The sequence below is a fragment of the Fundulus heteroclitus genome, chromosome 6, assembly GCF_011125445.2.
Source record: "Fundulus heteroclitus isolate FHET01 chromosome 6, MU-UCD_Fhet_4.1, whole genome shotgun sequence".
In the NCBI taxonomy this organism is placed as follows: Eukaryota; Metazoa; Chordata; class Actinopteri; order Cyprinodontiformes; family Fundulidae; genus Fundulus; species Fundulus heteroclitus.
The window spans coordinates 18,577,390-18,599,383 of NC_046366.1; the positions used below are offsets into that span (position 1 = coordinate 18,577,390).

The 21,994-nt window shown below is 42.7% G+C and overlaps 2 protein-coding genes across 3 annotated transcripts in view; one reads left to right on the forward strand and one right to left on the reverse strand.

The window, feature by feature from the left end:
- Positions 1–9,747, forward strand: part of phlpp1 (PH domain and leucine rich repeat protein phosphatase 1) — a 61,794-nt gene extending 52,047 nt beyond the window's left edge. Inside the window, exons 8-17 of the mRNA XM_012875594.3 lie at positions 162–222; positions 1,845–1,940; positions 2,600–2,755; positions 3,275–3,475; positions 5,032–5,194; positions 5,295–5,425; positions 5,654–5,767; positions 6,306–6,500; positions 6,900–7,128; positions 7,209–9,747. Coding sequence (XP_012731048.2) covers positions 162–222; positions 1,845–1,940; positions 2,600–2,755; positions 3,275–3,475; positions 5,032–5,194; positions 5,295–5,425; positions 5,654–5,767; positions 6,306–6,500; positions 6,900–7,128; positions 7,209–8,534 — 2,672 coding nt within the window. The 3' untranslated portion in view covers positions 8,535–9,747. The remainder of the gene's footprint in view (positions 1–161; positions 223–1,844; positions 1,941–2,599; positions 2,756–3,274; positions 3,476–5,031; positions 5,195–5,294; positions 5,426–5,653; positions 5,768–6,305; positions 6,501–6,899; positions 7,129–7,208) is intronic.
- Positions 9,748–9,879: 132 nt separating this feature from the next.
- On the reverse strand, positions 9,880–21,223 carry si:ch73-40a17.3 (meprin A subunit beta). 2 transcript variants are annotated; one of them, XM_036138234.1, is made up of 14 exons: positions 21,117–21,223; positions 20,997–21,015; positions 20,858–20,908; positions 20,720–20,763; positions 20,564–20,642; positions 17,948–18,065; positions 17,588–17,766; positions 15,683–15,901; positions 15,348–15,500; positions 14,196–14,411; positions 13,646–14,113; positions 13,367–13,546; positions 12,417–12,570; positions 9,880–10,195 (listed from the first exon to the last, which is right to left on the reverse strand). In XM_036138234.1, exons 1-14 carry the CDS (start codon positions 21,189–21,191, stop codon positions 9,982–9,984), a joined length of 2,169 nt encoding a protein of 722 aa, XP_035994127.1. In that variant the 5' UTR covers positions 21,192–21,223; the 3' UTR covers positions 9,880–9,981. The 2 variants fall into 2 exon arrangements, with proteins under 2 accessions (XP_035994127.1, XP_035994126.1); XM_036138233.1 differs by having other exon boundaries at positions 20,858–20,914.
- Positions 21,224–21,994: the final 771 nt, after the last annotated feature.

The following is a 21,994-nucleotide window of genomic DNA, read 5'->3' on the forward strand; positions in this document are numbered from 1 at the left end:
ATCAATACAACCCTCTAATTGTCCCTCTCCATCATCCGCCGCCACTCGTCATCTCCCCCGTCCCCCTCCCCAGTCCTCTCCTCCATTTTGCATCTACCTGCTTTTTTTTTTTATTAGGACGTCCTTGCTGTAGGTTAATGCGTTTGGATTTCTCCCCACAGAATTACGACAGCTGGATGTCAGTCCTGTGCCCTCCAATCTCAGCTACATGGATATCTCGAGGTGAGGAAAAAGCCTGTTTGTGTGTTACAATTGTCGATTCATTGACTGATTGTTCACCTGATGGATTGAGGTGCATGTTCAGAACTACCTGGCATGTCCAAAGATCAGTTTGGACATAAAAGAGAATCATACATAAAAATGATTAGATCTCCTGTTTATCAGTTGCTTACGCCTTAAGAAGCACCGTTGCGCACCGCCTCCCTGTTGGTGTGTTGGTCCTGCCGAAATGGCCCAGGCCCATCGATGCTCACGCTCCACTAGCCCCATCAAGATGTGCTGTGGTCTCTGGCACCAAGATGTCAGCAGCAGAAGAGAGAGAATACCGTTTCCATCACGGCTTTGCAGCCCCATGAACAGCTTACTTCTTTCTCTCTAAAAAGCAACATCAAAATCCTCAGCGTTCAATTCAATTCAATTCAATTTTATTTATATAGCGCCAATTCATAAAACATGTCATCTCAAGGCACTTTACAAAGTCAAATTCAATCAGATTATACAGATTGGTCAAAAATTTCCTATATAAGGAAACCCAGTTGATTGCATCAAAGTCCCGACAAGCAGCATTCACTCCTGGAGAAGCGTAGAGCTACAGGGAGAGTCGTCTGCATTGTCCATGGCTTTGCAGCAATCCCTCATACTGAGCAAGCATGAAGCGACAGTGGAAAGAAAAACTCCCCATTAACGGGAAGGAAAATCTCCAGCAGAACCGGGCTCAGTATGAACGGTCATCTGCCTCGACCGACTGGGGTTACAGAAGACAGAGCAGAGACACAACAAGAGAGACAAAAAAGCACAGAAGCACACATTGATCCAGTAATCTGTTCTACATTAGATGGTAGTAGCGGGTGAGCCGTCTTCCCTGGATAATCTCACAGCTAACAGAACGTCAGACCAGGTGTGCCTACTATGAAGAAAAAAAGAGAGAGAGCAAAAAGTTAAAAGCTGAAATGACGACAAGCAATGCATAATTGGAGAACAGTAGATCTCAGTAGAGTGAGAAAGCGTTATGGGCTAGAACAGCTCGTCTGTCTGATCTGATCACACGGGCCGGCCTTCGCTCTCCGGCCGCCTCAGTGAGCCTTTGGCTGTTCATTCGTTCCTGTAAATCACGTTTGATAGCTACTGACCACTGCAGGCCGGGAACATCCCCACAGCAAGACTCTAGATAATAAAGTAGATAATAAAAAAAAAAGGAACATGGACGCAAAATGTGAAAAACCAGCTAAAGAAATTGCACATGTTGAATTGTCTTAACCTTTACCTTGACACAACTCTTCACTTATCAGGTAAAGGATGGGTATTAGCTGGAGATTTTACAGTTGATACACAAAGGCAAGAATTTGGAGCCGTACTTGAGTTTTAAAAGCTTATTTTCTATATTTCAAAACCAAGCAACCTTCAGAGATAATGAAGATGAGTTTCAAGTAAGAGCAAATCTGTATTTCCCCCCTTTTGAATGTGAGGCGGCGCTGCCAGGACTCCATTTGCCTATCATTTCTATAATGTAGAAAAAGGTCATTTATCTCCACTAAATTGTATTCCATTTTAAGTAACACAGTTTGAAAACGGCAGATAATTCATCATAATCATCAGCGCTGCCCCTTCTCCTCCCCCCTCTACAGGAACCACATGGAGTCCCTGCCAGACTGGCTGTGCGAGGCGAAGAAACTGGAAGTCCTGGACGTGAGCCACAACCTCATCACCGAGCTCCCGGCGAGGTGAGTCCTCCCTCCCCGCAGCACACACGCCTGTAAATGTGGAGCAATGCTGCATTGTTCTCTCCACCCTGTGTCGAGCGATGTATCTATCCCCCATGAAGCCCCATAAATCACACTGATAGCCGGTAACCTCTAGATCCTTTTTTGAACAGGCTGCTTCTCTTTATGTAGCATTTTTTTTTTTTAGAAGGTTAGCTCAGATGCACCTTTTAGTCTTTGCCACGTCTTGCATCACTTTGCTCCCTTGGCTTCTCTCCTGTTCTTCCCCCCTCTCTCTCTCTCTCTCTCTCTGTTTCTACCTCTGGTCTCGTTATTGTCTGGACATTTATTTTTTTTACCCACTAAGTGTCAAGATGATGAATTTCGGTTACAGGGTCCACTAGAGGCGCTGCTACTCTCGGATTTCCTTCCGTCCTCATCTGCACATTCAGCCTTCGTCCTTCACTTTCCCCCGATTTTTTTTTTTCCCTCCCTCTTCAGCTGCTGCAGACTATCCTATCCGTCTTCATATCTATCTGCCTGTCTGCCTGGCATAAAGAATCTCGGCTATCAGTCCATCTCAATCATCTATCTGTCTGCTGAAACTGCTTATCCGTCATGTGCTGGTGCTGACCCAGCTGTCTGTATCTCTCTCTCTCTGTCTCTCTCTCCTGCTGCAGGTTGTTCTGCAGCAACAGTCTGAGGAAGCTGAGTGCAGGACATAACCAGTTGCAGAAGCTGCCTGAGAGAGTGGAGCGCCCTCTGCTGGAGGTTTTGGACGTTCAGCATAATCAACTGGTGGAGCTTCCCTGCAACCTGTTCCTCAAATCCAACAGGTAGCTTTAAGCGTTGGCTGCAAGTGACTGGCCTGTCTTTAATCGTTCGTTGGTTACAATTATGCGTCTATAATTTGAGCAGCAGATTGAGTGAAGGGACGCTTGATGATCAAATTAAAATATTCCTAAAGTTCATAAAGGATTTGCCTTTCATACGGCTCACATATTTTACTGGGAACTGACCCAGCAAACGCATCTGAAGGAGAAATCTAAGCAAAGATATGTAAGGAAAGACAGAAAAAGAAACACATTTGATACTGCACGTTCTTTTAAGGGGGACAGATTATATTTTGATTAAATGTGAGTTTATATCAAAATAGCAGAAAAAAATACCATGAAATTATGTTTTTTTTCTGGTGGTGAAATGCATCTGAACTAAGTTTGATAAATTTTACAGATAAATCTGGCTTGTAGCCTCATGCACCCGATTTAAATATGCGTCTTTGTTTTTGTGTCCCTTTTAAACACCATCAAAATGACTGATTACTTCTGTTTTTTTTTTTTTTTCCTTGGCTTCAGTTTACGATGCTTAAATGCATCCGCCAACAAGCTGGAGCACCTGCCACCGTCCAGCCTGTCGGAGGAGAGCCACAGCATCCTGCAGGAACTCTACCTGACAAATAACTGGCTGACGGACAAGTGCGTGCCGATGCTCACGGGTCACACGCACCTACGCGTTTTGCACATGGCGTACAACCACCTGCAGACCTTCCCGGCCAGGTAAAAATAAATAAACTCCTTTAGAGAGACCTTAAATCTTCAGGGACGATTGTGATGTTCAGATATCTATTTATGTATTTATTTAATACACGTTTTTTGTGTGTAAAATGCCATACAACAGTAAAAAAAAGGATATTTTACATTTTATCAAGAATTTATGGATGTAATGTGAATATGCAGTATACAGAAAACTGTAAATGTTCTAGAGTTATTTTCTTCATGAATGAAAAATGTATACATCCTAAATGTAAGGGTGTCTTATCTATCGGCGTTCCTATGTAGTCTTGAAAATTGGGAAAGCCCAATGAATTTTCCTTACTTTGACTTGTTCTGTTATCTAAATGACAACATTTAGACAAAAATGAAGGACTTTTACATAGATTATATTCAGATGATAACTTTTGCCCAAATCATTGATCCTTTTGGTTTTTTGTTAAAACAAAAAAACACAGTTTCAGCATTTTAAAAGTGGGTTTTGGCTCAGATGCAAAGCAGAGCTTTAAAATTGTATAATTTTTTTTTATCATAGGAAATCACACACTGGGATTTAAAAGATAAACCGATTTTATCTAGGGTAGGACATTTGTTGACGTATTATTAGCCGATTTAAATTTGTCCCAACCATAAAAAGAGAAACAAACAGTGAACTAGGTCTTGGATGGCAGCTGCATAATCTGTGGGAGAAAACTCAAACTTAAATGGGTCAATGTTTTGTTCTGAAATATCTAGATGGCAAAATTAAAAAAAGTAACAGCATTTATAAAATAAACATTTTACCATTTTTTTTACATTTTACATAATAGATCATATATAACACATAATTATATAGTCCTCTTTAGCTTAAAGGATGTTTTTTTTAATCTGGCTGATCAAATCATTCAGGCTGGAAAATCCTTTTGAACACACGGCCAAAGCGTTGCAGGTTCTCACCCAGAAATCTAACAAGCTGGGTTTAAACCAGATGGTTAGCACTGCAGTCTGCAAACCTTGGAGTAGTCAACACGTTATAATGGCGGTTGTTGTTGTTCGAACTGAAGGATTTATGATGCACCTCTAGCATCCAAGCTAGCAGATGCCATTGCTATATCTGTCTCATAAAATCATCTTGATCAGAAAGTTAACTTTTATAAAGCGCCTGTATCAGTATTTATTTCTAAATCCTAAACAACATTATTACTCTGTGATTGAAGAGAAACCGTATTGTCATGATAAGTAAAGTGCTTCATGCCCAAATGAGGGGATCTAGCCAGGATGACATTTTGTCAATGATTTCTTTCTTATTTGATATTATTTATAATGTATTATAAGTACATTGATTGTTGCTGCTTTTAACAAGTTCCACACGTATTGCATGTTTTCCTTGCACCACAAATCTCACACAATGATTTTTCAGTTTTGACAGTATATTTATCATTTTATGGGTTGTTTTGACTGTGTTTGTAGCACAGTTAGCAGACTAGTGTGCTAGGAAAATGTCTATGACAGCTGACCTGAGCCTTAATGGACCAGTTCCTTAATTTGTGCTTTAGCTCGTCTGTGTCCTTCTTATCCTTCAGTAAAATGGCCAAGCTGGAAGAGCTGGAGGAGGTGGACCTGAGTGGAAACATGCTGAAGACTGTTCCCACCACCATCATGAACTGCAGGCGAATGCACACGCTCATTGCCCACTCCAACTCCATCGAGGTCTTTCCCGAGGTCATGCAGCTGCTGGAGATGAAGGTAAGGCGGCAGCAGCAGCAGCAGCATCAGCAGCAGGTCTCTGTGAAGCCTCTGAGGGTGCACAGCCCTGAACCTACATCTGGTCCGTTCTGCCTTTCAGTGTGTGGACCTGAGCTGTAACGAGCTGAGTGAGATAACCCTGCCTGAGAACCTGCCTCCAAAGCTCCAGGAGCTGGATCTGACTGGCAACCCTCGTCTCAACCTGGACCACAAGACCCTGGAGCAACTAAAGTATGGCTCTTTCATCTGTGCGGGTCTTTTTATTTTAATTTTTTTTTGTAATTGACTCATTTTTGTCACAGTATTTGGTTCAGTTTTCCTCTGCGTTCATTACTTTTCAGCTGTTTTTGTTTTTTTTATAGCTTTGGTTCATGTATTTCTATGCCTCAATGTGACGGAGGGATTTTTTTTTATCATGTTTCATGTTTTTTTTCCTTTTTTTTTTTTTTTCCCTTCCAGTAACATTCGCTGTTTCCGTATCGATCCACCACCAACCTTCTCCTCGAACGAGGGATCTGGGGGCCCCGCTGTGTGGAGTCATGGTTACACGGAGGCCTCGGGCGTAAAGAACAAGTGAGCTCACTTCAGACACCAGCGAAGAGAACAATATGGCAGCAGCGCTGCTCTAAAAGCATGAATTATGCACCTTCACCTGCTGCAAAAATGTCTTTGTGGGTGAAACGGTGGCTGCAAAGCAAAATATTTTTGTCCTTTATGAACAAAAACCTCCTTTAGTGACAAACAGGGTTCCTACGCAGTCCGGAAAACTTTATTCCCTACCCGATTTTCTTAGTGTTGGGTCCTTTGGTTCTTCCTTTTGTTTTTTCTTTTGTACTTTCTTTATTAATTATTGTCATCCCTGCTTTCTTCCTCCTCTCCTTACTTTCTTGTGTCCTACTTTCCTCCATCCTTCTTGTGTTTGTGTTCTTTTTCCTTTCCTGCCCCCCTGCCTTTCCCTTCCTGGTGTCTGCTTTGCATGAAAACCACGGCGTAGGAACCCTGAAAGATGTTTAGCCAGGTTAACCACGGCAAACGCTGATTTGGTTAGATGATCTTTCGAGCCCTCGTCGGTTTTTTTCCTCACAGGGTTGCTTGCCTGTTCTCTTCCCAGACTCTGCGTCGCCGCCCTTTCGGTGAACAGCTTCTGCGGGAGTCGGGAGGCTCTGTACGGCGTGTTCGACGGAGACAGGAACGTGGAAGTGCCCTACCTGCTGCAGTGCACCATGAACGACGTCCTGGCCGAGGAAATCCACAAGACCAAAAGCGAGGAGGATTACATGACCAACACCTTCCTCGTCATGCAGAGGTACGGGATCGGCGACAAGCACGTCAGTGGGGTCTCTGCTTTGTTTTCTGGGGCAGCGGGAGTGAAGGCTGGTGTTGCATGTCGATTCTGAGGTCTCCATCAGATTTATTCCCTGCTGGACAAAATCATTTTAATCAAAGGTTTTCCATGAATTATGTATTTTTTTCTCTTTTAATCTGGAATTATCCGTATTCCTGAGATATGGACATTATTTACTTCTTTATGTATCTATCCAGCCCTATTCTTTATTGCTGATGTTTGAATTGATAATGCCGTCAGAGCTTCTGGATTGCAGAATAAGAGTCCCTCCTAAATGTTTCCAGCTTGTGATCTCTCAACTTTTCAACAAACTCTCCCCCTTCTCCTGTTTTCTTCCCTCTTCGTTTTCCCCCCCCGAAGGAAACTTGGCACCGCCGGACAGAAACTCGGCGGCTCTGCGGCTCTGTGCCACATCCGCCACGACCCCACGGACCCCGGCGGCTGCTTCATCCTCACCGCCGCCAACGTCGGAAAGTGCCAGGCCATCTTGTGCCGGGACGGGAAGCCCATGTCCCTGTCGCTGCTGCACAACGTGGGCCTGGAGGAGGAATACCGTCGGATCAGGCAGCACAGAGCCATCGTCACTGAGGTAGAGATCCCGCTAAGAAACTTGAAGCACGTCTGATGTTAAAGGCGCTCTGTATTGATTTTTAAATTCCTTTCTTCAAGGACAACAAGGTGAATGGAGTGACGGACTCAACAAGAATCATGGGCTACTCCTTCCTGTACCCCTCGGTCATTCCTTGCCCCTATGTCCAGACGGTGACCCTCACCCCTCAGGATGAGTTCTTCATCCTGGGTAGCCACGGGCTGTGGGACGCTGTGTCTCCCACGGAGGCAGTGGAGGCGGTCCGGAACGTCCCCGACGGCCTCGCTGCCGCTAAAAAGCTTTGCACTCTGGCTCAAGGCTACGGCTGCACGGACAGCCTGAGCGCGGTGGTGGTGCAGCTCAGCGTCAGCGAAGACTGCTGCTCCTGCTGCTGCTCCGAGCCCCCGCAGCCTCCCCCCAGCCCCGGCCTGGGGCCCTACCCTCCGTCCTCCTCCGCCATCAAGGACCGGCCCTCGGACGGCTCCCTGCCCGTCCCGCCCTCTTCCTGCAGCGAGATCAGCAGCGAGATCAGCACCAGCGAGATGAGCAGCGAGGTGGGCTCCACGGCCTCGTCCGACGAGCCTCCGCAGAGCTCCTTCGTGCTGCTGCAGGACCAGCCCCACCACCCGCAGCTCCACCTGCACCACCAGGCCCACCTGCTGTCCCTGCAGCACCAGCCGCCCCACGCGGGGCCCGCGCCCTGCCAGTACCTGCTGCCGGGGGCGGAGCTTCCCTCCGCCGCACGCAGCTGCTGCGCGCTCCACCCGGCCTGCCTGAGCGGCTCCTTCCAGAGGCAGCTGTCCAGCGCCACCTTCTCCAGCGCCCTGTCCGACAACGGGCTGGACAGCGAGGACGAAGAGCCCATCGCGGGGGTCTTCCTCAACGGGAGCCGGGTGGAGGTGGAGGCCGACGTCCACTGCCTCAGGGCGGAGCTGTCGCAGCTACCGTCGCCCCACGCCCTCACGGCGCCGTCGTCCAGCCAGGAACGCGCCGCGCTCCCTCTCCCGCCACCCCCTCCGCCGCCGTGCACCCCCGAGCCGCTGGAGGAAGGAGGGGACCCGAGCCAGGCGGAGGCGGAGAACGGGCTAGAGAGAGACGAGTCGTGGCCGGGCGGGGGGGGAGCAGGAGCCGGGGACGGCGGGAGGCTGCCGGGAAAGTGGAGGCTCAACGGCTCAGTGGCGCGTCAGGAGAAGAGCCACAACCTCATCGAGGTGGCGGCCGACGCCCCCTCCAAGAAGTCGGGGGGCTACTTCACGGCTCCGGCGCAGCCCGACCCGGACGACCAGTTCATCATCCCGCCCGAGCTGGAGGAGGAGGTGAAGGAGATCATGAAGCAGCATCAGCAGAAACAGCAGAAACCGGCTGGGACGGATCAGCCCACCGACTACTACGACACCCCGCTCTAAGCGGACGCACCGCCTCTAACCCAGAAACCAGGGAGACCCCCAGTGGGTTCCGCCGGGGGAGAAAGATTTCAGAGCGGGCTTCTCCAACGCCGCGAGGAGGCGCAGCCACCGCAGCACTCACAGTGAAACAAGCAAACGAGCCCTTTAATGATCCTCCACCTCCTCCCATCCCATCGCCCGAGGACACAGATTCCCGCAGACCGAATGGCGTTGTGTTTTCTCCCCGTACATAATCAACACTAGTCTGTGCGCCGCAGAGTTGGCTCCTCACAGTACTTCATATGGACGAATATCCAACAGTTTATTTTCTGTTTTGTAAGAACTTAAATTATCTTTCAACGTGAACGCAGCAGAGTTTCTAAGATGAACCTTTTGAAAAACAGAGACTGTCTTTTTATTATCGATCGACCTTTTGGTGAATCAGACGCCATTAACACCACACCTAGCTGTTGTAGATAAAGGCACTTCAGAATACTGTATTTCTTCAGTGAATCACAGCTCTTGGCCTGTAAAATGACATAGAGATTTTTTTGTAGAAAATTTCCAATACTAACTCCTAGGAGTTGCATAATCTTTATGGTGACTCAGTCACTTTTTTACTAATCTTCTCTGAGAGAAATGGTGATTCTTTTTTTTTTCTTTTTTTTTTTTTTTCTTTTTTCAATGATTGTAAATAAGAGAAACGTTGTATACCGATGCTTTTAAAGGAACTGCGCACCTGTATGTCGGTGAAGGTTTTTAGCTGCGGGGAGGACGTGTTTGCTGTTATGGAGGCGAGTCCCCATTTACCCCACAGTGTAAACCCACAAATACAACTTAAAATTCACGCACACACACACACACACACACAAATGTAAATGTGCAATTACAGGATGGAAACTAACATTACATACGATATTTATACACTAAGTCGCAATGGTTTGCTCCACTTTGTTCAATTGTGATGTCCCGTAGTCATCACCGTATCTACTAAACACTAATAGATCTTTGCATGCACACACAAACAAACAAACAGACACTCACAAAGACGTCCACACACACTCACACACACAGATACTCACAGGCAATTAGTCCCACCTCCCTCCTACAGTAACTGTTATCACCGGCATGACTGTGTCTAGTTCAGTAACACCAACAAGTATAGCCACATGGAAAAGAGACACTACAGATGTTCCTGTCTTTGGTATAATAAATTTTAAATTTGTGAATATAAGCCCTTTTTGTCTGCGACTTTATTCCTTGACATCTTGACCGCCTTCGGTCCGAACATCTCCGCATTGATAAAAAGGCTGGTTTTTAGAACATTTCCATTTATTTATTGAAACTTCCTCCATTGCTTCCATGTTTTTTTTGTTTTGTTTTTGTTTTACATCAAATGACCAGCAGGTGGCAATCTAATGCAACGTTAGATTCACCGCTGGACTAAAAGTCCAATTTGCTGTCAGAGTTAATTGGCATAGGCGTTCTCCAAGGCTATGCCCGTATTTGCGACGCGTTTCTTGTACTTCTTCTTCACGCAGAGGACGCTGACCACTGTGATCAGCAGCATGGCTCCCAGCACAGACAGGGATGAGGCCAGTGCAAGAGTGGTTTTGTCCTGCGTGGAGCCCCTGTGCTGACAGCTGTCCCCGTAGTACCACCAGTCATCGCCCACCTCACACCTGTGGAGGAAATGGGACGGGAATAAGAGAAAAAAAAAAATCACACAGTAGGGTGTTTTAAATGTCCTCAGGGAAGATCCGGGTTTCTGAAGAATCTCCATATTTAAAAGGCCCAAAAAAAGTCTTTGATACATCCTGATTTTTCCATAATAACCTCATAAATTACTTGACGATTTGATTTTCTATTAATGCTGAATGATATATGTAAAAAAAAAAAAAAAAAATAGAATAGGTGGCATTCATTTATTCTGGTTCAAGCTAAAAGAATCATCTGTTCTTCAATAATTTTTACTCATTCATCCTGCCCTACCTTGTGAAACCTCAAAAGTTATTCTTCTTTTGAAGCTGGTTTTTTTTTTTTTATTATTTATTTGGGATAAAAAAGTTATTTCTCCTAATCTATGTAGGTATTAAATATAACTAGGGGTCTTGAGAATGTTTTGACACGTCTTAAATGTGAATTTGCAAAAACCGATTATGCAACCGAGGATGCTGGCTCATCTTTTGATAATTTAGTCAAGAATGAGTAACGTTTATGCTGGGAAATAATTAAGCTTTTGTACAATATGGTTATTTTACTGTAGCATCTCTAAATCCAGGAGATTCTGTTTTTATTTTTTTATTCTGCAAAACAAATGTAATTGAACAACAACACCAAGCAAAAACTTTGAAAAAAAATAAAAATGTCTTAATGGTATTGTGGGCCAGATGTTAAAAACTGTCATCCTTACCATAAAGAGATCTCATGAGGTGAAATTATTTTCTTCAGTAGCATAGTAAGACATAGAGGGATTCTGAAACTTCCTTGAGTTTAAAAAAAAAATATGGTTAATTTCTGTTTGCTTTTTTGTTTTAAAGAGCTGAGCCCCTTTAACCTGCTATGCCATTATCTTTGGCAATCATTGGCTATTTGCATATCAGTGTTGTTTAGGTTTTTTTTGTTAGAATCGTGGTCTCCTGCAAGAAATGCACAATATATTTACAGGGGGTTTATATGGGGACATCTGATCTTTAAACCATCCGCATAAATAAAAAAAGTGTGCCTATTTTAGGGGACATATTTATGAACTTTGCTGCTTGTATGGTAAACGTTACGGTTCTGTCTTTTAGCGGCATGTCCGTGTTTGGGCTGTTTCTAAGAATTACATTAATTAAATTTCACACTTGTATCTGTAGACGTGCTGGTAAACGGGTTCTGTCACACTTGATTCAAGTGTTACTTTGTGTGTTAATTCAAGACATAGCATAAGCCAAGTGGCTGCCGGCTTTAAGCTTTGCTTCCTGCTAAACTGCGAGAGATTAGGCCCAGAGTAAAACGGAGATGGGCATCGCCGTGCAGTCTGTGTGGAATTTAACTTTTTTCCAGGACTGGACAAGTACAGATAAAGAGAAACAGAATGGATACATGTTTGTATTATTTATGCATTTAAAACATGAACGTGGAAGCATTTGACATGAATGACCCTTTAAAATAGGATAAAAATTAGTAAAGGGACTGAAAGCTCAGTTGATTTTGAGTGTGGAAAAAAAAAATATTTTGACATTAAAAATATGTAGATGCTTCTAGAAATAAAAAAGGGCAGATAGCTGAAGGTTTGGGTATGCTCAGTCGCTAAATTTCATTCTCACATCACAGCTGGTAAAGACTTCTTGTTGCTGCAGCAGCTCGCCGTCTTTCAGTTCTTGTTTGATGGATTTTAGGAACTGTTTTTTTTTTCTACAAATCAGTCAACTGGAAGATGTGTGTGCTGGCAGCACAGCTCTTTTTAAGAGCTTTTAACACATTCAGAAATGTAACCTCTGAAGCTAAATCTTATTCTAGAAGCTCTGCTTTTTCTGCCTCTGAAATCTTCAATCTTCATCGATCAGGCTCCGTGTTTAAGCGAGACACTCGTTGTTCTCCAAACATTTTTACTGACTAGTTTTGTTCAAATAAAGCCCCAATAAAAACATCCCACGCTTTTGGGAAGATACCTAAATTCTGTCCTCCTAAAATAAATCTGAATAAGATTACCTATCATTTAATCGGTTAGTCACTTTTTTTTACATTGTAATTCACTTACTGCACTTAAAGATGCTGTTTCACTTGTGCTGTAAACTGAGACAGACGCCAGCATTCACCCAAACCATTCTGAAGTTCAAGTTTGTGGGTTGACAAGCAAACAGATATCAGCATGTCGACCCTGGTGCCTGTAGACCACTCCTGTCAAAAAGTGCTCACCTGCATGAAGGCTTCCCTTGATCCACCACACAAACTCCGCCATTCTGACACTGTTTATCCAGGCAGCTATCTGAAGCGTTAGTGGTTGCAGACTGAGATGTGGGTTTCAAGGTTGTGGAAGGCACGGGCTGGGACACGGTCAGATGGGACACATCTATGAGCAAAGAGACGGTAAAAGCAACGTTTTTTTTTAGGGCATTTACACCAATACAGGTAGGAAATGATGCTTCCGGATCAAACTTTCTGCATCTTACATAATGACTCACTTTGGATTGATTGGATAGGTTTGATCTGTATAATCAGATCTCACTTTAGTAGAACCTGCCTGACAACACGAAGTAGGCTAAAGCATGGTCAGAAAGCAATACATCATGCCGTGATCTAAAGAGATTCGAGAATAGATGAGAAAGTCCTTGACATCTATCCGTCTTGGGAGCTTTACAAAGCCATTGCTGAGGCTTTGGGAGGACAGTGAACCCGGGGGAGGGCCAATATGTCCACAAATGGAGAAGACGTGGAACTGTGATAAGCTTTCATAGGTTTAAGGCTTCGTAGGTGACGGGACTGCCAAGATTTCTACAATAGCTCATCAACAACGTATCCGGGAGGTCAGAGCTGAAACCCTGAACAATGTCTAAAGCGCTGCATTCCTCATTTTACACAGCCAAGGCTGTGTTCAGGATTGAACAATATGAAAAAGACTCGATCCACGGGAGAGCTCCAAGGTGAAGCTACTGCTAACTAAAAGGACAAAAGAACACGAACAAAGACCCATTTCAGGTTGTCCACATAATGGACGGAGCGGACTGCAGCTGTAGATGGATTGGATTGCTTCAAAAAGCTCCTGTGTTAATCTGAAGTCAGAATGTAGTTTTTAGCAAGTATGAGTAATAGCGGAAGTGTTTCAAAGGAGTTGAGTCTGAGTTAATATAGTAATCTGTTTCCTTCACCTTCCATTGTGAGCAGAAAGATGGCGTCTCCTCCCTTGATAAAGTCTCTGCTCTTCGCCCTCAGGTGGGTGAGATACACTGGAGTGCCAGCGCCCGGCCCTCGGAAATACCTGGCCCCATCCGGTTCCGTAACCTCAGCACCAACCTTCCGGGGATCATCCCAGAAAAAGAGGTCAGAATCTGAAAGGATGTTGAGAGGTTGCATGAAAACGGCTCAAACCAAAAAAAAAGGGCAGCCTTGTGCGCGTATTGGAGTCGTCTGCACCGTGAAAGCCTCACCCGCTGCCTTCATGTTCGGGTCGGTTGTGACGCTGCGCTGATTGGACATGCGCTTTTGAATGTGTGGGTGCTGATCCATCAGCATCATAGTTATCTGTTTCCAGGGACACGGCCACGTCTGTCCGGCGTCCCCCTCCCGGGCCACCAGATGGGCGTAGGCGGATAACTCTCCCGGGTAACCATCCCTACCGTTAGGGTAAAGCGTCATCTGGAAGGTGTAACCCTCCTTGGAGGTGAAGGGGGGGCTGAAGACAGGCGTGTTGGTCGGGGTGCTGTCCATGACATGGCTGAAGTTTTTCACTCGCCACACAAACTCTGGGCAGGTGGTCTCGGAAAGGTTTATGTCGTCCAGCGAGAGGCCTCCCGCTGCCGGCCCCGGGCCCACCTTCGTCCCTTCAAAGACAACTCTGAATTTTTTCCTCACATCTAGACTCACGTGGTGCAGCTGCCACAAATCCTGAGGAGACCCTGCAACAAAACGAGAGAAAAGATTGAATCCCAGGGAGCACAGTTGAACTCTAGCTCAGCCGTATGGGGTTGTGGCAGTCACCATCTATTGTCTGTATGAAGCGCAGTTTTCCACTGGGGTTGTCTTCGTCGTACTCCCTGACGTGGATCTTCAGCGTATCGCCGGGGCCCGCGCTGTTGTAGTAGAAAAACTGCAGACACTGGTAACCTCTTTTGGGGTAAACTAGCCTGCTCTCCAGCACCGCCGTGTCTCCAGCGCTGGCTGTACCAGTCCCAAAGTGCATGAAGTATCCGGATCCTAAACACGAAAAGGGCACAAATGATTATGATGTCAGTAATGGTGTTTCTTTGCCCTGTGGATGCTACAGCAGCCACATTTTAGCATCTGGTAAAGCTACATAAAAAAAAAACTTTTGATGCGATATTTTGTAAAAGGAGGTAAATCAATGAAAAAACAGCATCTTCTTATTTTATTGGATGAGTTTTCCACATTGGGGACTGTTATGAAAATTCAATTTTCAATTCAGTTCAATTTTATTTATATAGCGCCAATTCATGAAACATGTCATTTTAAGGCACTTTACAAAGTCAAATTCAACCAGATTACACAGATTGGGGTCAGATTATACAGATTGGTCAAAAAAATGTCCTATCTAAAGATAAATGTGTTGTATAATATTGTTGGAAATAAATGCATTTAGAGTAGTCCACAAATATATAAATATAGTATAGTATAGTACAAATATAGTTTCTTATATGAAGAGTAAATTTGCAAAAACAGATAACTCTGTTTTTATAAATTTAAAAAAAAAACATACTTTTTATTATTTAGTTAAGGTGATACCAGTCAAACTAATCTACCGGGTGAATTTGACCAAGTAACAGTGACATAACAAAATAATGGCTTTACACCTTTATTAAAAGGACCCCCCCCCCCCCCCCCCCCCCCACACACACACACACACACACACACACTTACATTTTAGTTTTTTTTTGGCTAAAAACGGAGTTATCTGTTTTTGCAAATGAACTCTTCATATGGAGATCTGGTTTTGACTTTTAGATGCATAGATATTTGTAAAATGAATGTAAATAAAGGGGAAAAAAATTTAGTGAAGAAGATGGGTTTACATTCTTTTTATTTTAAAGATAAAGAATTAAAATAACCCTTTAATGCAGAAAGATACTGTGTTTATTTCAACAATGTCTCGAATCTCTCCGAGATCCAGCTCACCTGTGCATTTGCCCATGTTGGAATAGTCTGTCTCAGGCCCTCCGGGGGCATTAGAAACCCTCACCCAGTCGGCCTGGTCCTCGTGGCCCTGGATCATCCCACAGATGTTCTCTCGTTCAAAGTCACAAGAATCCAGGAAGGTGGAGCCTTGAGCTAGAAGAAAATTCAATAAACACAGATATGAGTACTTTGAACAGCAATAAACCCGAGCACAGTGTCACTCTGCTTGTCCATGTATTTTCATGTGGCGCTGCTTAAAACCTGTCACCTCATTTACAGCTAAATGTTTTTTTTAATTAGTTTTATTTTCACAAAGAAAAAAAAAAGCCACCTACTGCACTTGTAGAGGCGGTTCAACTTCAGCAGGTCACTGTCGCTGAACTCCATGCGCTGGCCGATGACCTCGCTGAAAGCAGGGATCTTGGTGACGATGGTGGGCTCCGAGCCGTTCCGGAAAGCGTTTTTACTGTAGTGCATCATGGAGTTGTAGTCGTAAGGTACGCCCAAAGAGCTGGAGACCGTGTCATCGTACGTGTTGAAGTTGTGCTCTTTGCCTGCAGGGAAATAAAAAAAAAAAAACCGCTATGGTTTCAGAAACCTCCCAAAAAGGTTTGATGATCCATAGGGGTACAGAAATTACTGACCTGTCATTGGACAATGCACTTCGGCTACAGTTTAAAGTAACGGATATAGTAGCAATTTGAAGAAAGTAGGTCAATTCAATAACTTATACTTATCATGCATGCAGTAAAACAAATGTTGCACTAAAAGCTGCAGTAAAACTCTGAAACCATGCAGTGGTTTGCAACAATGCATGATGTTTCCCCCAGCTGTTTCCCCCAGCTGATCGATTAAAGTCCAAACGCTTGTTCAAATTTTGCCACATTAGTTATTTGCTGTTTGTCTCTAAAGTTACATTTCTGTCTTTCTTCTTTGTACGATAGCTCAACCTAAGTCAGATCGGATGTAGAGCATCTTTGTTTATCACTTAAGGAGCCAATAAAGCCATTTATTAATTTGTTTTTCCAGGTCTTACCATAGATTCTCAGCGAAATGTATCTGTACCTGCATCTGCTTTGGACATGTTTTCTCTTAATTCACCCTTTTTGTTTTTAGCTCATTCCTTCTTCTCATCAATAATCTTTAGCTTCCCTGTCCCCGCTGAAGGAAAAACAACCTCCACAGCATGACTCTGCCACTGCCAGAGATGCTGAAGCTGATGTGCAGCGCTGGTTTTCTTTCACACAAAGAGTTTTGTATGCAGCCCAAATCAATGTTTTTTTACTTGCCAGTCTTCTATAAAGGTCAGATTTTGAAATTTTCCAAACTGAGCTCCTCCCTCAGCTCCTGCAATATTAACTTCTGCCACAGCTTTTCCTTTTGAACGATTTCAGCGATACTCTCCGGCATTCAAGACTCTGCATGTTGTTTTATAGCCACACCCTGCTGTAAGGTTCTCCACTGCTTTACCACAGACCAGTCTACTGTGTTCCTTGGTCTTCATGACTGATCTGCTTGTTCTCTAACGTTCTCTAGCAAAGCCACGAGAGCTTCACGGAACATGTGTGATGCTACATTAGAAACACTTGAACCCGATTTACAAACTATGCGACTCGTGAAAATAATCTTTTGCCTGGGAATTTATTTAGGGGCGTCAGAGTGAAGGGGTTGGACACATAGATAGATAGATAGATAGATAGATAGATAGATAGATAGATAGATAGATAGATAGATAGATAGATAGATATCTTTATTGTCATTTTGTAAGCACAAAGTGCATACTGAACGAAATTTCGTTTGCCTACAGCTTGAAAAAAAAATCACTCTAAAACATCAAAACACGTGCAACGAAAGTTCAAATTATTGTTTGTAAAAAATATTTGAAAATCTTTTTCCTTCCTTTTCAGAATTATAGACCGGCTGGTTTGTGTAGCTATCGTATAAAAACCCAATAAATTCACTGTATATAACTGATGCACCTTTCCTACATTTGCACCTTCTCTTATGAGCCGATGTGGCAAGTGAATTTCTTCAATGTGAGATCAATAAAGCCTATCTTATCTTATCTTAAAATGCAGGGATGATTGTAGTTCTATAAGAAAGTGTGAAAAAACTTGAGGGGTCCAAATACGTTTGTGAAACCCTGCATGTGAGATCAAAATCGTAGTTTTCCAAGAAAAAAAAAGAAGAAAAAAAAGAAATATTTTTACATAAAATGACAAACGTTTAATTTCCAATACCTTCTGAGATGCGGTCCCACATGATCTGCACATAGTCATCTCGGTCCGAGCGGGACTGCTCGTGCCAGAAGCCCAGGGCATGGAGGAACTCGTGCTCTATAGTGGCAATGCGGTCGCAGTTCGTTCCTATTGACAGCCTCTGCTTCCCGACCCTCCGATTACCAACGGAGGAGAAACAGCTTCGGGAAGGCAAAACAAGGCTTTTATGAACGTCAAACAAAATCAGCAGAGCCTTATCTCAAAGACTGTTTCTCACGCTCTGAATGAATAACGCTTTAATCCCTAAGAAGGTACAGCTTTGTCTCACCATCTAAAAGAGTAAAAAAATAAAAAAAATAAAATAGGTTCTCCTTGTGTTACCCGCTTCCTTTAAAGATGGAAATGTAGTTTTCTTCCCCGCTCCATGGCTTGAAGTCGATGCAGGTCTTGAGGCGGTACTGCTCAAAGGCCTTTAGAATCACACCTTTTGCATTGATCTCTTCAGAGCAGACGATACAAGCAAATCAGGCCTTTTAGAGTTTGAACATTTTTCATATTCTCTTTAAAGAACAAACACAATCTTTTTTAAGCGCAAGTTCATAAAGTCTCAGAGTAATTATTTAAATGTAACACCATTTAAGATTATATCCCAGGATCTGTTGTCAGTCCCAGAGCTTCACATTTGTAATGTTGTATAAAATAAACGCAGTTCAGTTTAAAGTAGCTCCAAACAAAGACTAAAAGGATTTTATGATAATTCAATGTGAATTTTGAATTGCAGTTTTGATCAGTGCGTTCCTCTGCAAGGCAACATTGTTCACAAGGTCTCCACCATACAGCCCAGTCAGTAAACTGTTGCTTAAATGTAAAAACTTTGACACCTGAAAGGTAATTTGAAAGAATTAAAAATAGCATAAATGCAGTTCTCATTGGAACATTGCAATCTATTGGATTAAATTAGGAAAAAAGCCTATTGCCTCGAGAAAAACAAAAGGGTTTAATAAGTAAGCAAGTAAGTAAGTGAAATTTATTTGTATTTTGCAGACAATAATATTACAACGTGCTTTACAGTAAAAACATAAAACACAAGCATACTATAATTCTATGTACATCCTATTCAAAAGCCTTTTTATTAAAAACAAATGTCTTCAATTTTTTTCTTAAAAGAGTCATTGATGTTCTGCAGGGCAGGGACAGCGGGAACGAGTTCCAGAGCCTTGGGGCCCGGAAAGCCCGATCTCCTCGTGTTGTAAAACGCAACCTCTGACCAGCTGATCTCTAAGCGATAACAGCTATCAGGCATAACATTATGATCACCTGCCAATTGGTGCCTTTATGGACTCCACCAGATAGCACTTCCATCTAAGTTTGACCTATATATGCCTTATTATCTACTAATGGTTACACAGTATGATTCCCCTTTCTGATCTGTGCTTCTCCTCTGCTGTACAGTTTAACATTAAATTCAGATTTTTTTTTTCATATTAATTAATCTTGTGTGTAAGTCTAGTGTCTCCTTTCTATTTGTGTTTGCAACATCCCAATTTCATGAGACAACCCAGGTATTTCTATTCCATTTTATTTTAGTGCTTTCAACTGTGGAAAGCATTGGCACCCTGACTGGTCTCAAGGTATCCAACGCTTTTCTTTTAGAAACAGACTTAACCACATCTGCAGTTTAAGCTACAGTAGCTGGACGGTTGAATCAGACGCCACAGACCAGCCCTCATTTCCCCCGTGCATCAGTGAGCCTTGGACCAGCTTTGTCAGACAATGCAGGAGACTGGGAGCACCCCAAAGGAGCAGCAGGTTTGAAAACACTCTGACAAAACTAACTAACTAACTAACTAACTAACTAACTAACTAACTAACTAACTAACTAACTAACTAACTAACTAACTAACTAACTAACTAACTAACTAACTAACTAACTAACTAACTAACGTGCAATAATCTATTTAATACACTGTGCTATAACCTGTGCAATAATCCTGAAAGAGGTGACTTCTGCTGCTATCACCAAGTGAATAAACAGTATGTCAACATATATATATATATATATATATATATATATATATATATATATATATATTTATATATATAACTGTGAATGTACATATGACATCATCTGCCTACTCCGATTTCTTTTGTATTTTTTTTCTTATTTTTTTCTCATTTTCTTTTTGATCCACTGTATATATGAAGATACACTGTATATAACTGATGCACCTTTTCCTACTTTTGGCACCCTCTCCTGACTATTGATTGACTATTGAGCCGATGTGACAAGTGAATTTCACCAATGTGAGATCAATAATGCCTATCTTATCTTATCTTATCTTATCTTATCAAAAGTCCAAATGGCTCGTCCTTTAGTCACTTTCTTTTAGTCTTTTAGTCAGTTTACCCATCTTTGCTGCTTCATGACACTTTACCCTAAAAACAAATTCCTCACTTGCTGTCTATAGCATCCCACCAGCTTCCATAAAAGATGAAAAAAAGTAGGTTTTAGGAACTCACAAGAGCACGGGATCTGTCTGTTTCATGCATCTGACAGTTTTTTTTTTTGTTTCCCTAAATGTGGTGGTTATCTCAAGCTCACATGGATCCCGGGGATGGATTATAAACAAACAAGAGGTTTCTGGCAGGTTTGCGCCATGCTAGAACGATTGTTGATTAACTGACTATTCTCTCGGACCTTTATCGGGTTTAAAGACTGGGCAATAAAAGGTGGCACAACGTGTCACGTTTCTAGTTGTGCGTATTTTCATCAACAGCGTTCTCACATGTTTTGTATGTACAATAATAAAACACGTAATAAAGCAAAATGTTTTGACAGCTAAATGAAATAAGAAATTCCAAATAAAAGTTAAAAAAAGTAGAGCACAGCTACCGTCTACCCCTGGAACTGGGTGTAAATGTCGGGTGTATATTTTCCTATTGGGTTATTTTCAGACTATATTTTAGGCCTTCTAATTTTCCAGCAGGCATTCTTACCTAAGTCATCTTCCATGTAGTAGGGAACAGTTGTTGGCCACCTGTACTCGTCTCCTATGATGGAGTTCCGAGTTTGTGTCTGCAGCGGTGAGAGAAACACTATTTTTTCAGATTTCCGCTGTGCTGATGGAAATTTAACAGAACGACTCAATTTACCTCGTCAAGAACAATGTCTCCCTCTATCAGATTCAGCCCTGCCTCTGCGGGGACAAAGAGCACAGAGAAAATGGCTTTAAAAGGTAACCGAGCGCAAAGCGGGAGAAACGAGGAAGAAACGGTCTTTTCCGCACGTGCCTTCATTGATGTCAAAAATGTCAAGGTCCAGTCCACCGTCTACATCAAAGTCTGTGAATGACATAAATAAATATGTCAAAGATATTTGAGTTGGACTTTATGTAAGATAAATCCTCAGGTTTCTTAAGAAAATGCTTACCTAATATCTTTGCAGTCGGCTAAGTGACATAAAATGCATAATAGATGTATTAATTAGTAACTGAAATATATTTTACAATGTTCCAAACTGCAGTGTAATAAAAACAAAACAACTTCTTACCAGACAAAGGTTGGTACCACACAGAAGGCAAAGAATGTGAAGAGCCAGAACATCTGATGCTCCCCCTCCAGCCATGTTGCACTCTCTCTCTGTTGGGAAGCAAAACAGATGATAGTTACCGTACACGGGCAGATGCTTAGGAGGCAGAAATTACTAAGGTGTATGTTGATGATAAAGCATGCATGTCCACAAGTCAATCACTGACAGAGCCATAAAGGGCAAAGTTACACAACAACTTTGGTCCTTTCTGCTCTTATGCCAATAAATCTTTACACCTTGGCAAAGTGCCGGAGACCGGCCAACAGAATATAGTCCATTCCAGTACACAAAAGTATTCACACCCACTTGACTTTTTAGCATTTTGTCAAGTGATAACTATAATCGTCATTATATTTTATTTGGATTTTAATTGAACAAAGTAAAGTGATGCATAATTGTGAAATGAAAGCAAAAGGTCACATTTGTTTTTATTTTTGCTTGCATCATAGTGCTTATAGCGTGAGTTCTTTTGCAGCACTTGTTCCTGGATGGGGTTTTTAAAACTATTGAAAAGTGAAATGTGACAATGATATAAAATAATGAAACAATATTAACAGCATATGGAACATAAATAGATAAAATAAATAAAATAAGTCCTTACACTGGCTCCCTGTATCTCAGAGAATAGACTTTAAAATACTACTGTTAGTCTATAAATCCCTGAATGGCTTAGCACCTAAATACACCACAGACCTGTTATCAGTGTATAAACCATCCAGACCACTCAGGTCTTCTGGCTCCAGCCTACTCTGCATTCCTAGAACCAGAACTAAACAAGGAGAAGCAGCATTTAGTTTTTATGCTCCACTTATCCGGAACAAACTCCCAGAGGACTGTAA

Excerpts from the sequence above, each read along its gene's own strand:
- si:ch73-40a17.3 (XM_036138233.1), bottom strand. The coding sequence starts at position 21,191 with ATGGCTGGAGGGGGAGCATCAGATGTTCTGGCTCTTCACATTCTTTGC. Across the intron at positions 14,412-15,347 it reads CAACATGGGCAAATGCACAG|GATCCGGATACTTCATGCAC; the intron begins GTGAGCTGGATC and ends TTTCGTGTTTAG. Across the intron at positions 14,114-14,195 it reads CTTCATACAGACAATAGATG|GGTCTCCTCAGGATTTGTGG; the intron begins GTGACTGCCACA and ends GTTTTGTTGCAG.